Genomic DNA, 15,273 nt, shown 5'->3' with positions numbered 1-15,273 from the left:
TGTGTATGTTGCTTTGGCACGCACCAGCTAACTAAGCACTGTTGCAGATGATATACACCTTTTCTTTGAAATGGTATTCCCTGATGGCCCTGGCGTCTTTCAGCAAGATAATCCGCCCTGACACAAAAAAAAAAGGTTCAGGAATGGTTTGAATGGCAATTTAGCATCTTTGGGATGTGTTAGACAAATAAGTCTGATCTATGGAGCCCCCACACCATAATTTAATGTACTTGTTGCTAACATCTTGGTGCAGCCACCACAGTACACCTTCGGGGGTCTGGCTGAGTCCATGTTTTGATGGTTCAGGATTCTTTGGGCAGCAACAGGAAGGTCAACACAATATTAGACAATTTCTCATAATGATTGGTGTACAATGCATATTAGAAAAGAAGTGCAGAAACTTTATTTGTTCAGTCAAACAAAGTTAAACCGAACAGTGGAGTTGCTGTTATGAAAGTGCTCTAATATTTATAATTATAAATTTTAGAGCACTTTCATCTTCACAGCTTCACTGTCAGAGCTATTACACCTGACATTATTACAGGCTACAGCTTGTTAGTTCATTAGGTCTTTGTTCTGCTAGAAAAGCATCTTCCTTGTTCCCTGTATTTGCAGAATACATTCACATTTATGTAAATTTGATGAACTGAAAAGAGGCATTTTATATATATGATGCTAAGAAAGTGCTTCGCTATATTTGCCTATTGAGTTCAGATATAACCTGTTTTCATCACCTCTGCAACGCTGGCTGCATGTGTTGTTTGCGAGTAGGCAGTGTTGTGCTGTTTATAGCTCACGGTGAATGGTGTTTCCGTTTGTTTATTTACAGAATTATAACAGGATGCAAACAAAGAATAATAGCAACATTAGGGTTCGTGCTGTCAGCCAAATCAAACAATTTAAAATCATTTCTCTGATCGCCGGAAAGTGGTTGTTTTTCTTTAGTATTTGTTGTTATTATGGGTTGAACATATAATAGAGGAATCAGAGAAAAGGATCCCCTAATAAATGAAGTGAAAATAACTTTTAGATGCTGCTCCAGTTATGAGATTAAAAATCAAACCAGGCCCACCCTTCCAGAAGAGGTGACCTCTGGACATAACCGTGCTCCTTGCAAAACAGTGCTAACCACTGTGGCTTCATATTCATAATTATGTTTGGCTGTATTTGTTCCACATTATGTGTCCACCTGCTCGTTCTGTTGACCTGCACCGTTGCTGTGTTTATCCTCTCTCACCTGGACACGCCCGCTGTGCTCTCTCTAAAGAGCTACGGATATATTTGGAAACATACCATTTCACATCTGTTGTGATGACAGGAAATAATGGGTCGATGGTATGTTTCTTTGTTGGACGGGTAAACAGAGGCGCATACACAGTTTCGTGCAGCCACACACTGATGCTGGGCTTTCTACCAAGACCCTGTCATGAATCACAGGCGAGGAACAAAAGACCTTGCCGTGCGGCTTGTTAGACTTTGACCAGGGCTAGTTAGCTTTCGCCCTGACGTACCGGTGCACATCCAGCACTTCTGCAAACACCGTGCGCTGTGTCTCTGACACTGCAAAGTGTATCTGCGTGCACGCCCATTAATTGGATTGCCACGGTGCCCGTGTGTAGATGTTTTTTGTGCATTTGTGCAAACACGCCCAACGCTCTCCCACCCGGCTGTCCCTCGCTATAGCGAAAGTGTTTATGTATGTGTGTGTACATGCAAGGAGCTTAATGGCTAAGCTTGTGTCAAGCCTGTGAAACATGGGCATTCATATGGTAATAAGCAGGCAAAGAAGCAGACAATAAATCTCATTTTATCTTATGAGAGGTGAGCCACAGAGCTGGGAGCTTAAGATGGGACACTATCTGACTCATATCTCAAACGCCAGGGATACAGGAGTTTCTCATTAAAGAGGCTGATGCTGCATTAATCTGCTTCTGCTAAAGAGGTGGGTGATACCATCAGAGAGAGGAAAAAGTTCTGTATTATGATAGTAGTCTGCAACTGTGACTGTTTCTTAGGAACCTAAAACCATCTTGTCTTGTGCAGAAATTCCAGTTCATTGCTTTTGAAAAACGGCTCGGGTTATTTAAAATGTGGGGCAGAGGGAATGCATGGTGCATGTGGGGCTGCAGGGTTTTCCCACTGGGAAACTTGACTTGGAGTTAGTGAAGACAGGTTGGTTCAGTCTCCAGTTAGTTAATTGCCACTATTTTTGCTCTATTGTGCTCACCACCGCAGCACTGCTCTCTCCGTAATAACACCATCAAGTTGGATGTGTGGGCCGGATGACAGCAGCACACATGATTTCCTGCAGCATCGAGAGCCACCGCTGGCAGAGAGGATTTATAAGCATGTTACTGGAAAAGCGAGCCATCAGGGAGTGCAGAAAGGCTGGCACTTTGGAGCTAAACATGTGAAGTACAGGCAGTTAGTCCATCACAGTGGTGCTCGTTGACTGTGAAGACGTTCTTGTGTTTCATGGCAAACGCTCTGTTTGGAGGCTCCCACACTGGTCACGCTTGTCACACAGATATCTCGCTCTACAAATCACGCACTTCGAGTGGCGCGCATACTAAAACACAGGCAACATAAAAACACTTCCACAAAGAGACTGCATTTATTTATTTTAACACCCGAGCTCTGCAGAAACTGCATGATATATAATTACCATTGCTTTATTTTGACAGCTATAAAATTAGTTTCTTTGACTTGCTCTTGTCGGTGCTAAAACCTTTTAGCGGGCTTAAATTGAAAAGTAAATGTGAGCAGAAAATTACAGTCCAACAGGAATACACTGTAGACTTATTGATTACTTTCACCATCAGCACAGGTATTGTAGCAGCTTATTGAACTGTGTGTACAGTTGCGGTGCGTGACATGTGGGTAGGACCGAAATAGACGCGTGTTTGCACATCGTGAAACTCTGGCTGAAAGCCAGAATAGCAGCACATCGCTCAGTTAGAGTGCAGCTCAGTCAAGCCTGCGTGTCATGTGTCTTAATGGAGCTGAGATTAATATGTTTGGACTGCAGCCAGGGGATGCTTGCGAAGACCCTCACTGGTACAAAGCAGTTCCTGACACTTTATGCTAACAGTACGAGCCTAAACCCCCAAATCTTACTTTAAGTCTGAGACTAAATTGCAACTTTTAAAACGGCAAAAATGCCTCACTTCCCCAAGAATGTCGTCATTCTGAAAATGTGCACACACACACTGAGGTGACCGGTTCACTCCGTCTTCCCCAGGGCTTCAGGCTTTTAATTTAACATAAACTAATCACCACGCTGTGTCAGCTTTTACATTTTTGTGTGTTCGCGTGTGTGCGCCGGCCTGACCCCTGCTCTGCTTTGGTATTCGCTCTGGAATTGATCTGCATCTGCTTCTTTGTGGGAGCTGGTGGAAGCGTTTTGCGTGTGTTCCTTTGATGTGTGCGCGTACAGTATCAGTGTTTATTTGTGACTGTTAATTATGCCCCCCCACCCCGCTGCCCTCCCTCTCTTGTCTGCTACCCCCAATCAGTGCACAGCTGCAGGGCCCCCCTGTGTAAGGCAGCGCTGCATCTAATGTCTTATTATTCACGCTGTCTGTCTGCTCACCAGCCGCACAGAGCCTGGGGGATGGAGGGGGATTTTAGGCTCTCAGTGTGTGTGCATGTGTGATGAGGGGGTTATGTATTAGCAAAGTGGTAATGGAGGGTTTGTTCGGTTTCCTAATTCGTTGGCACTACTTAATTAAAAGAGATACGACAGTGTGATTGAAGCTGTTGATGGATGGAGACCGAGAGACGCCCAGGCGGTTTAGGATCATGGTTGTCTGCGTGCGTGTGCGCGCCTCTCTCAGCATGTGTGAAAGGAAGAGGAAGTCATTACCTTTTAATCATGTCCTCTGTTATTCCTCCTTTTTCTCTCTCCTCTCTTTTCTCTCTTCATCCTCCTTTCTGTCTTGAAACTCTCCCCAAATCCCCCCCTTTCCCGTTTTTCCAGCTGGCTCTCAGTTTCAAGCTCCTTGTCATCCTCAATCAACCCAGGTCTCTTTTCTGCAGCACTTATCCTTCTTCCTTCCAACCCTGACTGTCTTTAACCTTCCACAAGGATGCGTGCCACATGAATGATCTTACACTGTGCATTCGTGTCATTCAGCCTGTCTTGAGCTGTTCAAAATAATAAATGTTCAATCGCATCCTCTTATTGCCTTGAGGTTGTTTTTTTTTTTTTTTTTTGAAAGGCACGACATTGGAGTGTGCAGCGGGAAGCCACATTGAGCATGCGAGTCAAAATAATTTAGTCTGTTATTGCTAAACTCTCGTCCAGTGTACAGTGCAATAAAAAAAAAAACTAGACTATACACAGTACTGTGCAAAAGTTGTGAGTCGCCCATCATCTTTTTGTATTTTACTTCCAAGGAGCCAGACTTGCTTGCAATTGTTTTGTTTTTTTAAAGTCTTGAGCAACGGTTCTCCAGGTTTTCTGAAGGTTTTTCTGCTTTTTCAGTCATTTTCAGTCCAGTTAACGCTGACCTATGAATCATTCATGTATAATAAAACATAAAGTCAAAGTAAAATTGATTTATATAGCACATTTAAAACAACAAATGTTGACCAAGGTGCTGTACAATTCAGATAATTATAAGAAATAAAAGCATAGGGGAAACATGATAAAAGTTAAGAAAAAGAATGATAAAATTAGAAGATTTGAGTAAGAAGTAAGATAAATAAAAGTAATACAAACTCCGATCTCCTCTGTGCTTTAATCTGGACCTCGGGACAGCCAGGAGCAATTGATCCGCAGACCTCAGTGATCTTGCAGGAGTGTACCAATTTAAAAGATCAGAAAAATAAAAGATCAAAAAATAAACAAGTACTAAAATCATAAGACAACTTTGTTCAAAATTGGTTATTTGCCGTGTCTTTAGGCACGTTGTTACAAAATCTCTCACTAAAGAAAGAATTTGAAAAATGTCAACGATAACATGGTTTGGCAGGCATTCGATAATATTTTTGCACAAATAAGGTGATTCCCAAAGAGCTACAGTGTTAGCTGAAATATCCGGTATATCGCAGCATGGTGTCTAGTATGTCCTTAAAAAGTTTGTTGAAACAGGACAAGTGGAGGACAAGAGCACAAGTGACAGGCCTAAAAACCGAACTACAGCCGATGAACAGTATCTGACAGTCTTGTCCTTAAGAAATAGGGAAAAATCCAACAAAGACCTGACAGATGCATCTGGCCCTTCAGTTGATCCCACCTACTGTTCTCCTCAACATCATTGAAGCAGTGTGGGATCATCTTGACAGGGAACTGAACAAAAGGCAGCCAACATCTAAAGAAGAGCTTTGGAAGTCCAACAGAAAGCAGTGCAAGAACAACCCTGGTTACCTCAAAAAACTGGAGGCAGCACTTTGTGTCTCATGTATCACAAACAGCCTCTAACTTTAGGTATAGCTTCATATTTATACAGATTCTACTAACCTAATCAGGGCTTTTCCCTAAATTAGAGGGATTGTGGAGCGCAATTATGCATGTGTCTGCAGTTTGTACTAAAGGCAATGACTATTCCTAGATGATTAATAATGTCTCTTAAACTTTTCTTCTCTTAAAATTTATCAAAAGCTCCATTAACACAGCAGCGTGAATGTAAGTTACGTTCATTCGTGAGTGATCTGCCTACAAAAATTATTCCTCAACCACCTTTTGTCAAATAGATGGTAAAATCCAGTCGACTAAATATATTATCATAAATACAAAAATTGCCGTTAAATAGTTACTGTTTTCCTCAACAATAACTGAAATGACTAATTTGTTACCAAATTGTTCCTCAATTAACTTTTATAGTCAAATCAATCAATTAATTGACAATTTTTACATGTATAAATTCATAATAGTTTCATTAGGTTGAATTGCCTGTGATCATATTGTAGATGACCAACCTGAAATCTATGCAAAAAAACAGGTGAGATGATCTACTGTCTTTTATTGTGCAAGCGTGCGTGTGTGTGTGTGTGTGTTTACTAATCCAGGTTCATTAGTGTGCATTCTCTCAAGCAATAATGCGCTTAATTATATTCAGGTATTCATTTAAACTCGCTGCCATAGGGCGAATTGGTAACTAAATCCTACAATGAAGTACTAATGTGCGCACACAGAAGCCCGGTGGGACTGCTGTCTCCCAAAAAAAAAAAAGAACTTTAGAATAAAACAGAATAAAAAGGGGACAGCTTTTTCCTCTGAATCAAAGGTAAACCTAATCCTACCCCAGCATAGCTTCTGTTTCCCTCGAAAAATAAGGCAGAATTGTCCAGGAAGCAATGTTTTTGGAAATTGCAGTCTAATTTCTACAAACAGAGACGGGGTGGTTGTGTATTTAAAGGCAGGCGTGATCTGGCTGTCCGTGTGGATGCGTGTGGTTACAGCCACCCTCTAACACTGCTCAGAAATCGAAGGCTGTGGTTTCCTTCAGAGGCAGATAACCATTTTTGTGTACTGTAACATGACCTGTATGGACGTGTTGTTACAGGCCAGCAAACCTTCGTTATAGTTGTACAGTGTGTGAGAGGCTGGTATGTGGGAAGGTGGGGGGCAGGGGTCTGCTTTTGACACCCTAATCCTGCAGCCTAACGTGGCTTTGTAGAGACCTTAGCTGGGAGGAGAAACAAGGGATGGAGGGAGAGAGAGCAAGAGGGGGAAAAAGGAGGGGTGTATCAGGGGCAGTGGAATGAAGAGGGGGTGTTGGGAGAGATGGGTTTTGAGAGAGGGCGAGAGGGAGGGGAGCGATATGAAGGCAGGATGAGGGTGATGGGGTTTGTTCATTCCTCCTGCTCTCACTATGAAAGGAAACAAAGGATGCTGAAGGGCTTGACTTATGACAGCAGGACTTCTTAAGAGTTTGCCTGGTAGCCCGTTTTAGCTGGTTAGCCTTGACTGCCTGAAATCTGCCGCTGGCCTCTTCTTCTGCTGCCCCTCCATCTCTCCATCTGTGCTGAAGACATCTCTTCGCTTCTCTGCATCTGGCTTCTGCATGTGAGTGAATCAGCCTCTCTTTCTGTTTGTGTGTGTGTGTGGTTTAGTTTAATATGGGTCGGCTGTGGTCTCTGTACACTTTATCCTTTTTATTTTACTTTTTCTCCCTGCTGCTCGCTTAGTGTTTTTGTCTTCTAGACGTCCTATTAAGCTAGACGTGTGGTCGAGCCTGTGGTGCGCTGCTCTGTCTCCATCTATCCGTCTATCTCATCCTCGTTTTGTGTCTGCGCTCTGTTTTCTCAGCAATGACAGGAATGTTTTCTAAAAAAACCCCCAAAAAAACAGGAGAAGATACTCATTTCAGCTCAGCTGATGACAGGAATAATGCCCCAAACAGGTCACTTTGGCTTCTCAAATGATCGGCTGCAAATATGCAGTGAGAAAGTGATGAGATTTAAACGTCTGTTTAGGGTAAAGCTTAATCCACGCGTGGAAAACTGACAGTTGTTTGCCAGAGAGCTAATGCTAAGTGACAGCTGGCCACATCTGCTTTTTGCTGGAATCATCACACGAGCCTAGAGAGCAAACGCCGTCCTGCCTAAATATTTAGCTGTGGATTTCTGCGGCTGAAGGGCAGACGGCTTGATTGCTGGCTTGGCAGCTGCGTTGGCACATTGAGGGTCAGACTGGCACAGGAACTGACATTACGGATGGGTGGGGCCACCTACTTGGCTGGCGGTCACTTCAGAGAGGGTGGGAGGGCGGTGCAGACGCACAAGGGGTTTAATTATTCGACTGCTGGTTGGGGGGAAAATGGACACATTTGTACAGCATTAATCACCACAGCATATGTTTATCGATATGGTTAATAAAGCTTCCCCATGTTCCATCTACTCGAATGGAAGACTTTTTCTTTTTGCCTTTTCTGGTATAATAAAATGAATATATTTGATTCATCAGTCAAAGCAAGCTATAGATAAAAGGCATTTTATCAAGAGGTTACGATGGACCTCTCAAATATTGGATGCTTTTTAAAACCAAATTTTTAAAATTGACTTTTAAACCAGGCTGAAATGTTGTATTTGTTTTTTCATGTTTTTTTTATTTCATTTTAAAATGTGCTTATAAATGAAGTCGACGCACATTTTTCTAATGTTTTATGAATCAAACTATTAGCTGATTCATTAAGAACGGTATTAGGAAGCTGAGGTAAGAAAAAACTCAAAACATCTCAATCTGAGAACCACAAACAACAGAATCAGACTCTATGTAGGTCGAGACATGTTATCATGTGCTTCTTTCCCTGGTACACTCATAGAAAAGCAAGCACACAGTCTGCCATCTACACACACACACACACGCACACACACTCAGAGCTGCTGTCTTTCCTACTTAGTTTGTTTGCTCGAGGTTTTGCACGTGAAAGTGATACCAAAGGACAGAGTTGAGAGCCTGAGTTGACACCTTGGATCTAAAAGAAAAGACAAAAGGATGGGTTTGACCTTACAGATGTACCGTTACTCTTCACATTAAAGTAAATCAAAGTTTAATTATATATATCCCTGATTTGCTGGTGCTGGCTTGTAGTGGAATGTGCTGCGTTTCAGTATCTCTCCCACCTGATTGAAGAGCTCCATCTGGGGAGATGCAGGGCAATTCTCTAATGGGCCTCATTGGAGAAACGTCTCCAGTCAGTAGCTATCAGTCAATTATGCTCAATAGCCATCAGTCAATTATAGTCCATAACGCATAGCAGGCTCTCTCTCTGTCACTGTTCAGCATGTCACAAGATTGGCCATCTATCCTTTTTTTTTTTTTTTACTCCCCCCAAATTGGATTCAGGCCTGGGTGAGAGGAATGTTGACCGTAATAGCATCGGGTAATGTGCCAGGAAGAACAAAGCTTATGGCCTGAGATGAATGACATTTTGTCACTTCAGATGGATGAACGTTAGCTTCACAAGACTAGCATTTATACTTCGAAAAAATGGGGCAGAGATATCACTCTGTTGTTTCTATTTTTCTCCTCTGGGAAGCTGGAGACATTATTTGAAACGAGAGAGTGTCTAGAGATAACAACATGACAGGGAGGGTTAGTATGTGTGGACGGCGACCCCTCAGCGGTTGAGATAAAGGTGAAGAGGTGATGGTGGAGGGGTGAAGTGGGAAAAAAGAGAAGGTTTTCCAGCTGAGCCCCCTGTCTTTCTCATCCCTTCCTCTTATGTTTTATTGATTTATTTATTTATTTATTTTTGGACCTGTCAAGTTCAGTTTTTGTCTCACCTCCCTGGTGCATTTTTGGAGTTGTAGTCTTTTCTTCACTGCTCAGTACACAGCACTGTTGTAAGTGCAGAAGGTCAAAGGGGGTCAAAAAGAGCGTTTGCCCTTTTGCTGTAAATATACTGCAAGTTACTGTGAATCCATTGTGGCTGTGCAGTGTAGCATAGATGTTACGTTGCCCTCTGTTCATCTTTCCATCTGTCTCCGCCCCTCCACCTTACTATCCTCGCCCTCCTTTGTTATTCCCCAGGCAGCAGGCCACATATTGACCCTTGACCCCTCCCGTTTTCCTCTTATGGAGGCAGTCAAAGATCAGACAGAAAGGGGAAATGAAGTGTCTGTCTGAACGATGCACATATGTGCAAACATATGCAAACTCACACACACATACACACTTATATTGGACATATTGTAATGGTGCCTCAGCCTTTGTTTTGCTTTTTAGATTCGATTTAGGAGGTCACTGTCGCTCACTCAATACCTCCATATGTAATGACTATGCTGTTTGTTCCCAGATCAAAAGATTAGCTTCACTGAGACATAACTTGATGGATCGGGGTGTGCTAGGGCCTGCTTGGCCACTGAGGCTGAGAATTTGGAGCTGAGAATAGCCGTCCATTGTGTGCTTGTCAAGCTGGTTGGCTGCTGTGGTGTGCAAACTCAGACAGGCTGGCACACACGCAGACACGTACTGATGCACGAGCACACAAACACACACAAACTGAGAACTTATCACCAGAAAGAGTCAGTGTCAGGTCAGCCGACTCGGCCCGTGGACAGCGCTGTATTGTTGCTGGTCTCTGTCTGTCCTGCACATTTAACAGTGCAGGCATTCTGCGGTTACTGGTGACTCAGGACCAGCGCGCTGCGCGGCAACCAGCGGGACCGACAACACCTGTCCTCACACTGTCGCACTGTTGTGTTTAAGAGGCTTAAAGACCAACAAGCAAAGCGAGCCACGGGAAGACTTTGTTAGAATAACCGCAACATTACTAAATACATTTCTAAAGTAGATGCACAGAAATGGGATGCACTGTGTGACCAGGCTGAAGTTAAACAATATTGACCTTTTCTGAGATTGTATTAAAGAGGCAAGATCCATGAATATTCCCTAAGGTAGAATCACACGAGAGGACGTTTAATCAAGTTTTTTTTTTTCCCAGATAGCTTTATGGTGGACTAAATCCTTTACACTTGACATCCAACCTCATGACCCCAACTGAGAGCCTATAGAAATGGATTTAAAGAGCACAGTGTGATATCTATTCAAGTGCCAAAACCCAGTGGAAGCTGATATGGAAATCTTCCTTTGACTTTTATGTTCATTACTAAAGGGTTAAAAGAAGAATATGTTGCACCAAGTGTCTGCTTGGCTGTACAAACAGCCTGGATGTCTGTCAGGCACATTTTCCCCAAAGCACCTCCTCTCTTACAGTTTTGTTGCCAGTTCTGTTTGTTTACATCCATCTTCAGAGGTGTTGGAGCTTGTTATAGAGGTTACATGGAAGCATAACTGTGCACTGATGGTTTGTGTTTGAAGAGAGAAGCTGTCAGTCAGTCAGCCCTCTCTGATTGAATCAATGCGCCTTTTGTCAACAAAAGTCTCCACCCCGTCAGCCTCCTCCTGGCCCACAGCAGTGCCTGTTATACAGAAACACAATGACATTTTACAACCACAGAACCACCCATGAGCCAGAAACACTCCGAACTCAGCGACCTACTTTGCTGTCTTTTGAACAGACCTCATGTGGACACTGATGCCTTGCAACATTTTTGGCCTTTTGGTGACACTGTCATTTAGTGGTGGGTTCACTTTTTCTAAGCTTTTAAGTCACCCTGAAAAGATGCTGTATGTGATTTGCAGCAAAAAAAGGCTGAAAAGGCGTGGCTGGTAAAGAAATGTTGCAGATGGTCTGACCTTGGCAGAGCCCTGATCTGAAAATCATTCATTCAGTGTGGGATTACAAGTAGAGGGAGAAAACACTGAGATGGCCTAAATTAAAAGGACAGTAGCAAGCTTTTCATGCTTGCAAAGAAAAAGCCATCAGTCACATGTAAAAATGTTGGAGAAGAGGTAGCCTCATCAAAGATTTTACTTTGATTCATGTTTTTGTGCTTTCATCACTTTGTGTGAAATTAATAGAAATAGGAAAACATATTCATGGCATTATACTTTTATTGCTTATAACATTGCACAGTTGAATACGACGTATGCGACGCATTAAGTAATAGCGTATACTATACGTTAGTACTTAATGTAATACCTCGACCCTCTCTCTGTCTGTCTGCCTCCTTCTAACCTCATTTTCCTCTTTCTTCATTTATTATATTTAACTTCCAGGCATGGAAAAGCTTACGCATTGATACTCTTTTCAAATGTGACTACTAAATGACGCGCAGCCTCCGATCCTATTTAACATACTGTGTGGAGACCGACTGAGGCGGACTCGCGTAGTGCTGACAGCAGCATTTTTGACTTTTTGGGAAAATAATGAGGGGGGAAAAATTCCAGATGCACGAGTCAAATGATTTTTTAAATACCACTTCCTCAGCTGACACCACCATCGAGCTATTCAGAGGCAATTCTGCACACGAGCATACTTATCAGCTGTTATTTTTCTTTCTTTTTGAACTCTAGTGCACATGAACAATTAGGAGAGGGCTGGTCATTTGCAAACCCAACCTGCTTCTGGTGCTCTGTGGTGCCAGTGTAACCAGCCCGGCTGAGCTAATGACTCATCTCTCTCTCTCTTTTGCTCTCCCTCTCTCTGTTCCTCTGTCTCTGTCTGTACAGGGGACATCACTCAGAAGGGCTATGAGAAGAAAAGAGGCAAGCTGTTGGCACCGTACATCCCACAGATACAAGGTAAGGTACACAGGCCCGTGAGAAATTCTCTCTATTAGCATAGCAGTTAGCCCGGTGTCCCTACAGCAACAAACAGAACAAGGAATGGGATTTTAAAAGTTAACAATGCAGAGTACAGGATGAGCTTTACTTTTAGGATGAACCACTTTGTAGTGGTGAGATGAGCAAAACAAATTATTTTAATGAGTGGATTATCACAATCTAGACTTTACTCAGATGGTTAGGGGGTTCCTGTGATCTCTGGTGGTCATGTGACCCTTGGCTCTGTTAGCCCTCTGTCATACTGATTTAAAAACAAGAGGAGGAAGACAAAATGAAGAGTATCTGAACATATTTTTCGATGCTGTTCCAGTAATGCAAATGCAGAGCTCTGCATTGTGTGATGATGCGTTGTTGTTCTTTATTTATTTTAGCCAGCTTGTGCATATTTGTGCTCACCAACCTGTGTTGGGCAGTAGGTGTTTGGAGAAGAGAGGCGGTGTGAAGTTCATCCCTGGTATTTGACTGGGCTGGGAGCTTCTTCTACTTTTTTGCATCCAGCGTGCTTCTTGCCCCTGATTATGCAGTCGTTTCTGTTGCTTCTGGCCGCCTATAAATCGAGGTGGTTTGCGGCGAATCCCAAAAAGGAGCTGCTGTCTGTTTGCTTCATGCTTCTCCTCTATCTATCTAGGGTCCAGAGGAGTTTTTGGTTTGGCCTGATCTCTCGACACCAAGCCTAAGTGGAAACCAGTCTGGTGTGGGCTCCTCGCACAAGGGTTTCCACTGAAGTTAGCAGGGCTGTTATTTAGCTTAAGGCGGATCATCATCTTCATTCTCCAGCTCCTTACTTCTTGTCATCACACGGGGCGGTGTGTTGTCTTTGTGTCTTTCATGCTGTAGTTCATTCAGTCTTTTTTTTTTTTTTTTTTTTAAATAAGAGAAGTTATAGATACAGAGTAGAAATCAGATTGCGTATGAGTCAGTGATATTCTTTATATACAACAAATGCACCTATTGGGCTGAATAGATGTGTTGTTATTTAGTGCTGCTTCATTGAATCGGTGGTTAAGCCTTAGTAGCTGCACTGTTAAAGTGGTTAAGTAGACTATGTGTTTCTGCTGACCTCCATATACAATTTCATAAGCTGTTTTACGGCTTTATATTTCTCTGTTGTCATCACTTGTTTATATTTCACTGTTTGGGCTGCAAACTATCGCTGTCAGTGCTCGCTCGTCTGTGCAATAAAACTGGATAGCTTTCTTGTCTGTGTGTAAAAGAAGGTTTATTAGCATCAAATTAAGTTTCTAGAGAGAGCAGCCTTGAGTTAATTCTTTTTTTCATTTTCAGTTTATGAATACAGCCATTCGCTAAAGCACATTTGAGCCTTGGAAGCGATACACACGTCATCAACCACCATGCCGTAAGTAAGCGTTGGCATCAGACAGGTGGTAAAAATTCATCAGGGCTCACTGTGGACCAATAATGACATCTGCTGTGATGGAGCACGCCTCTTATTGGCTCAGTGTGGCGTGTGTCTGTAGTGTGTTCTGCCCAGCAACCGGGTCTGGTGTCCTGGCTTGTTTTATAGACCTGCTTCTTCTGGGAGGTGGGGGAAAGGCCGTCGTGTGACTGAGCTGTCAGAGCGGCTATATGAGGGACCAGCATATATTAATGTGTGCGTGTATCCATGCTTAGTGTGGCTTTATGAGTCAGACACCATGCGATGCATGTCTTTAAATGTCCTCAGGCTTTATTTTGTCTGTGTAATGTTTGAAACTCATGTTGTTTTGTGGGTTTAGTTGGAGCGTGTGAATGTTGCTCAGCTTTGCAGCGTGTCTGTTGCTGCTGTCTGAGAGTTGCTGACAGTGTGGAGCTCCCTGATCCCCCACTAAGCTGCCGCTGAAAAGCCAGGACGGCCTGATAGCTGACTGGCTGGGTGTCTGATGGAACAGCAAGCTAAATGCTGGTTCTAACTGGCTGCATGTGGTGTGGCCTGTCCCCAACAACCTGTTTACTAAATGGTAGACTGACGAGGGAAGCCACTCTGCGTGGTTCATTGGATCAGGTTAAAAGAGACCACAGCACCAGAAAAGTTCCAAAACTGACGACAGTCTGGTACTCGAGGTTATTTTTTTTGATGGAACTATTAATGTTGGCACTCATTTATCCATGTTTGGTTCTTCTTATGTCTCTCAGTTCAGTATTAAAGAACTGTCTGTTCTTATTACACCACTCATTCAACTATAATTTAGAAACTGGTCCGTGTTATCATTTTTTTTTATATATTTTATGTGTACAGAATAGTCAGTTAGGGGTGTTGTTAACCAAAGAACATTTGATTGACAGAAAATTAACCAATTATCCAAGGAATTGAAAATGAACACATCATCTTTTGATTAACTAAACTGGAAAGGTCATTGAGTTCACTCTACCTGCTAGCCTTTTTAGCCTAAGCTAATTTAAAATAAACCTAAAATATAAATTTGCATTGTATGATGTTATTTGAACCTTTGTTATTTTATTTTAACCCTAGGAAACCAATGGGGTCGGCTCTGACCCCATTGGTTTTCTAGGGAAACCATGGGGTCAAATTTGACCCCATGGGTTCTCCAGGGTTAAAATGATGAAAATGGTTAAACAGTTTCCATCGTCATGAGAGGAGGCTTGGTCTAACCAACTGTAACCAACTGGATTCAGATCCAGATGTGACTGGATGCATCTGTAGGCATAAAACGACGATTAAATCAAACATATTAACATTAGTCTCCAGGTTGAATATAATAGCTTACTACAAACCCTGATATTTTCACATTTAAAAAGCACAAGTTGTTGTACTATTATAATGCAGAGGAGTTGTCTTGCTGCTTTTTAATTATATGTCAGACCCGCCCTTGAGGTGGGGTGTGTAATTCCCTCAATGTTTATTTACATGAGTGTCCAGATTTTCAGTAAACTGTCTGTAAACATTATGATTATTAGCGTTGCTCCTAGCCTTTTCTGGTACTCTATGACATGTTTTGACATGTATGTTAGGTAATCATGATTATAAAGTGGTTATCTATCAAGAGGTGTGTCTTGCTTCTAACCCTATGAGACCGGGGATAGGCTCCAGCCGCCTTGACTTTGAACCAGATAGGTTGAAGGCGATAGATATGGATGGATGACATGTTGGTGGATTGAATGAATGGATGGTACTT

The 15,273-nt window shown here is 42.6% G+C and overlaps 1 protein-coding gene across 6 annotated transcripts in view; it reads left to right on the top strand.

Moving 5' to 3' along the window:
* The window catches only part of LOC102194578 (disco-interacting protein 2 homolog A), an 87,837-nt gene that overhangs the window by 39,380 nt on the left and 33,184 nt on the right, over nucleotides 1–15,273 (top strand). For all 6 annotated transcript variants that reach the window (XM_013908360.1, XM_005723318.1, XM_013908359.1 and 3 more), the window contains exon 2: nucleotides 12,026–12,097. In XM_013908360.1, the coding sequence (XP_013763814.1) occupies nucleotides 12,026–12,097 (72 nt within the window). The remainder of the gene's footprint in view (nucleotides 1–12,025; nucleotides 12,098–15,273) is intronic.

This window comes from Pundamilia nyererei, unplaced genomic scaffold (genome assembly GCF_000239375.1).
Source record: "Pundamilia nyererei isolate P.nyererei 1_Seehausen unplaced genomic scaffold, PunNye1.0 scaffold00009, whole genome shotgun sequence".
Taxonomy (NCBI): domain Eukaryota; kingdom Metazoa; phylum Chordata; class Actinopteri; order Cichliformes; family Cichlidae; genus Pundamilia; species Pundamilia nyererei.
Note: the sequence above shows the minus strand (reverse complement) of the source record. Positions and strands in the feature narration are given on the sequence as shown.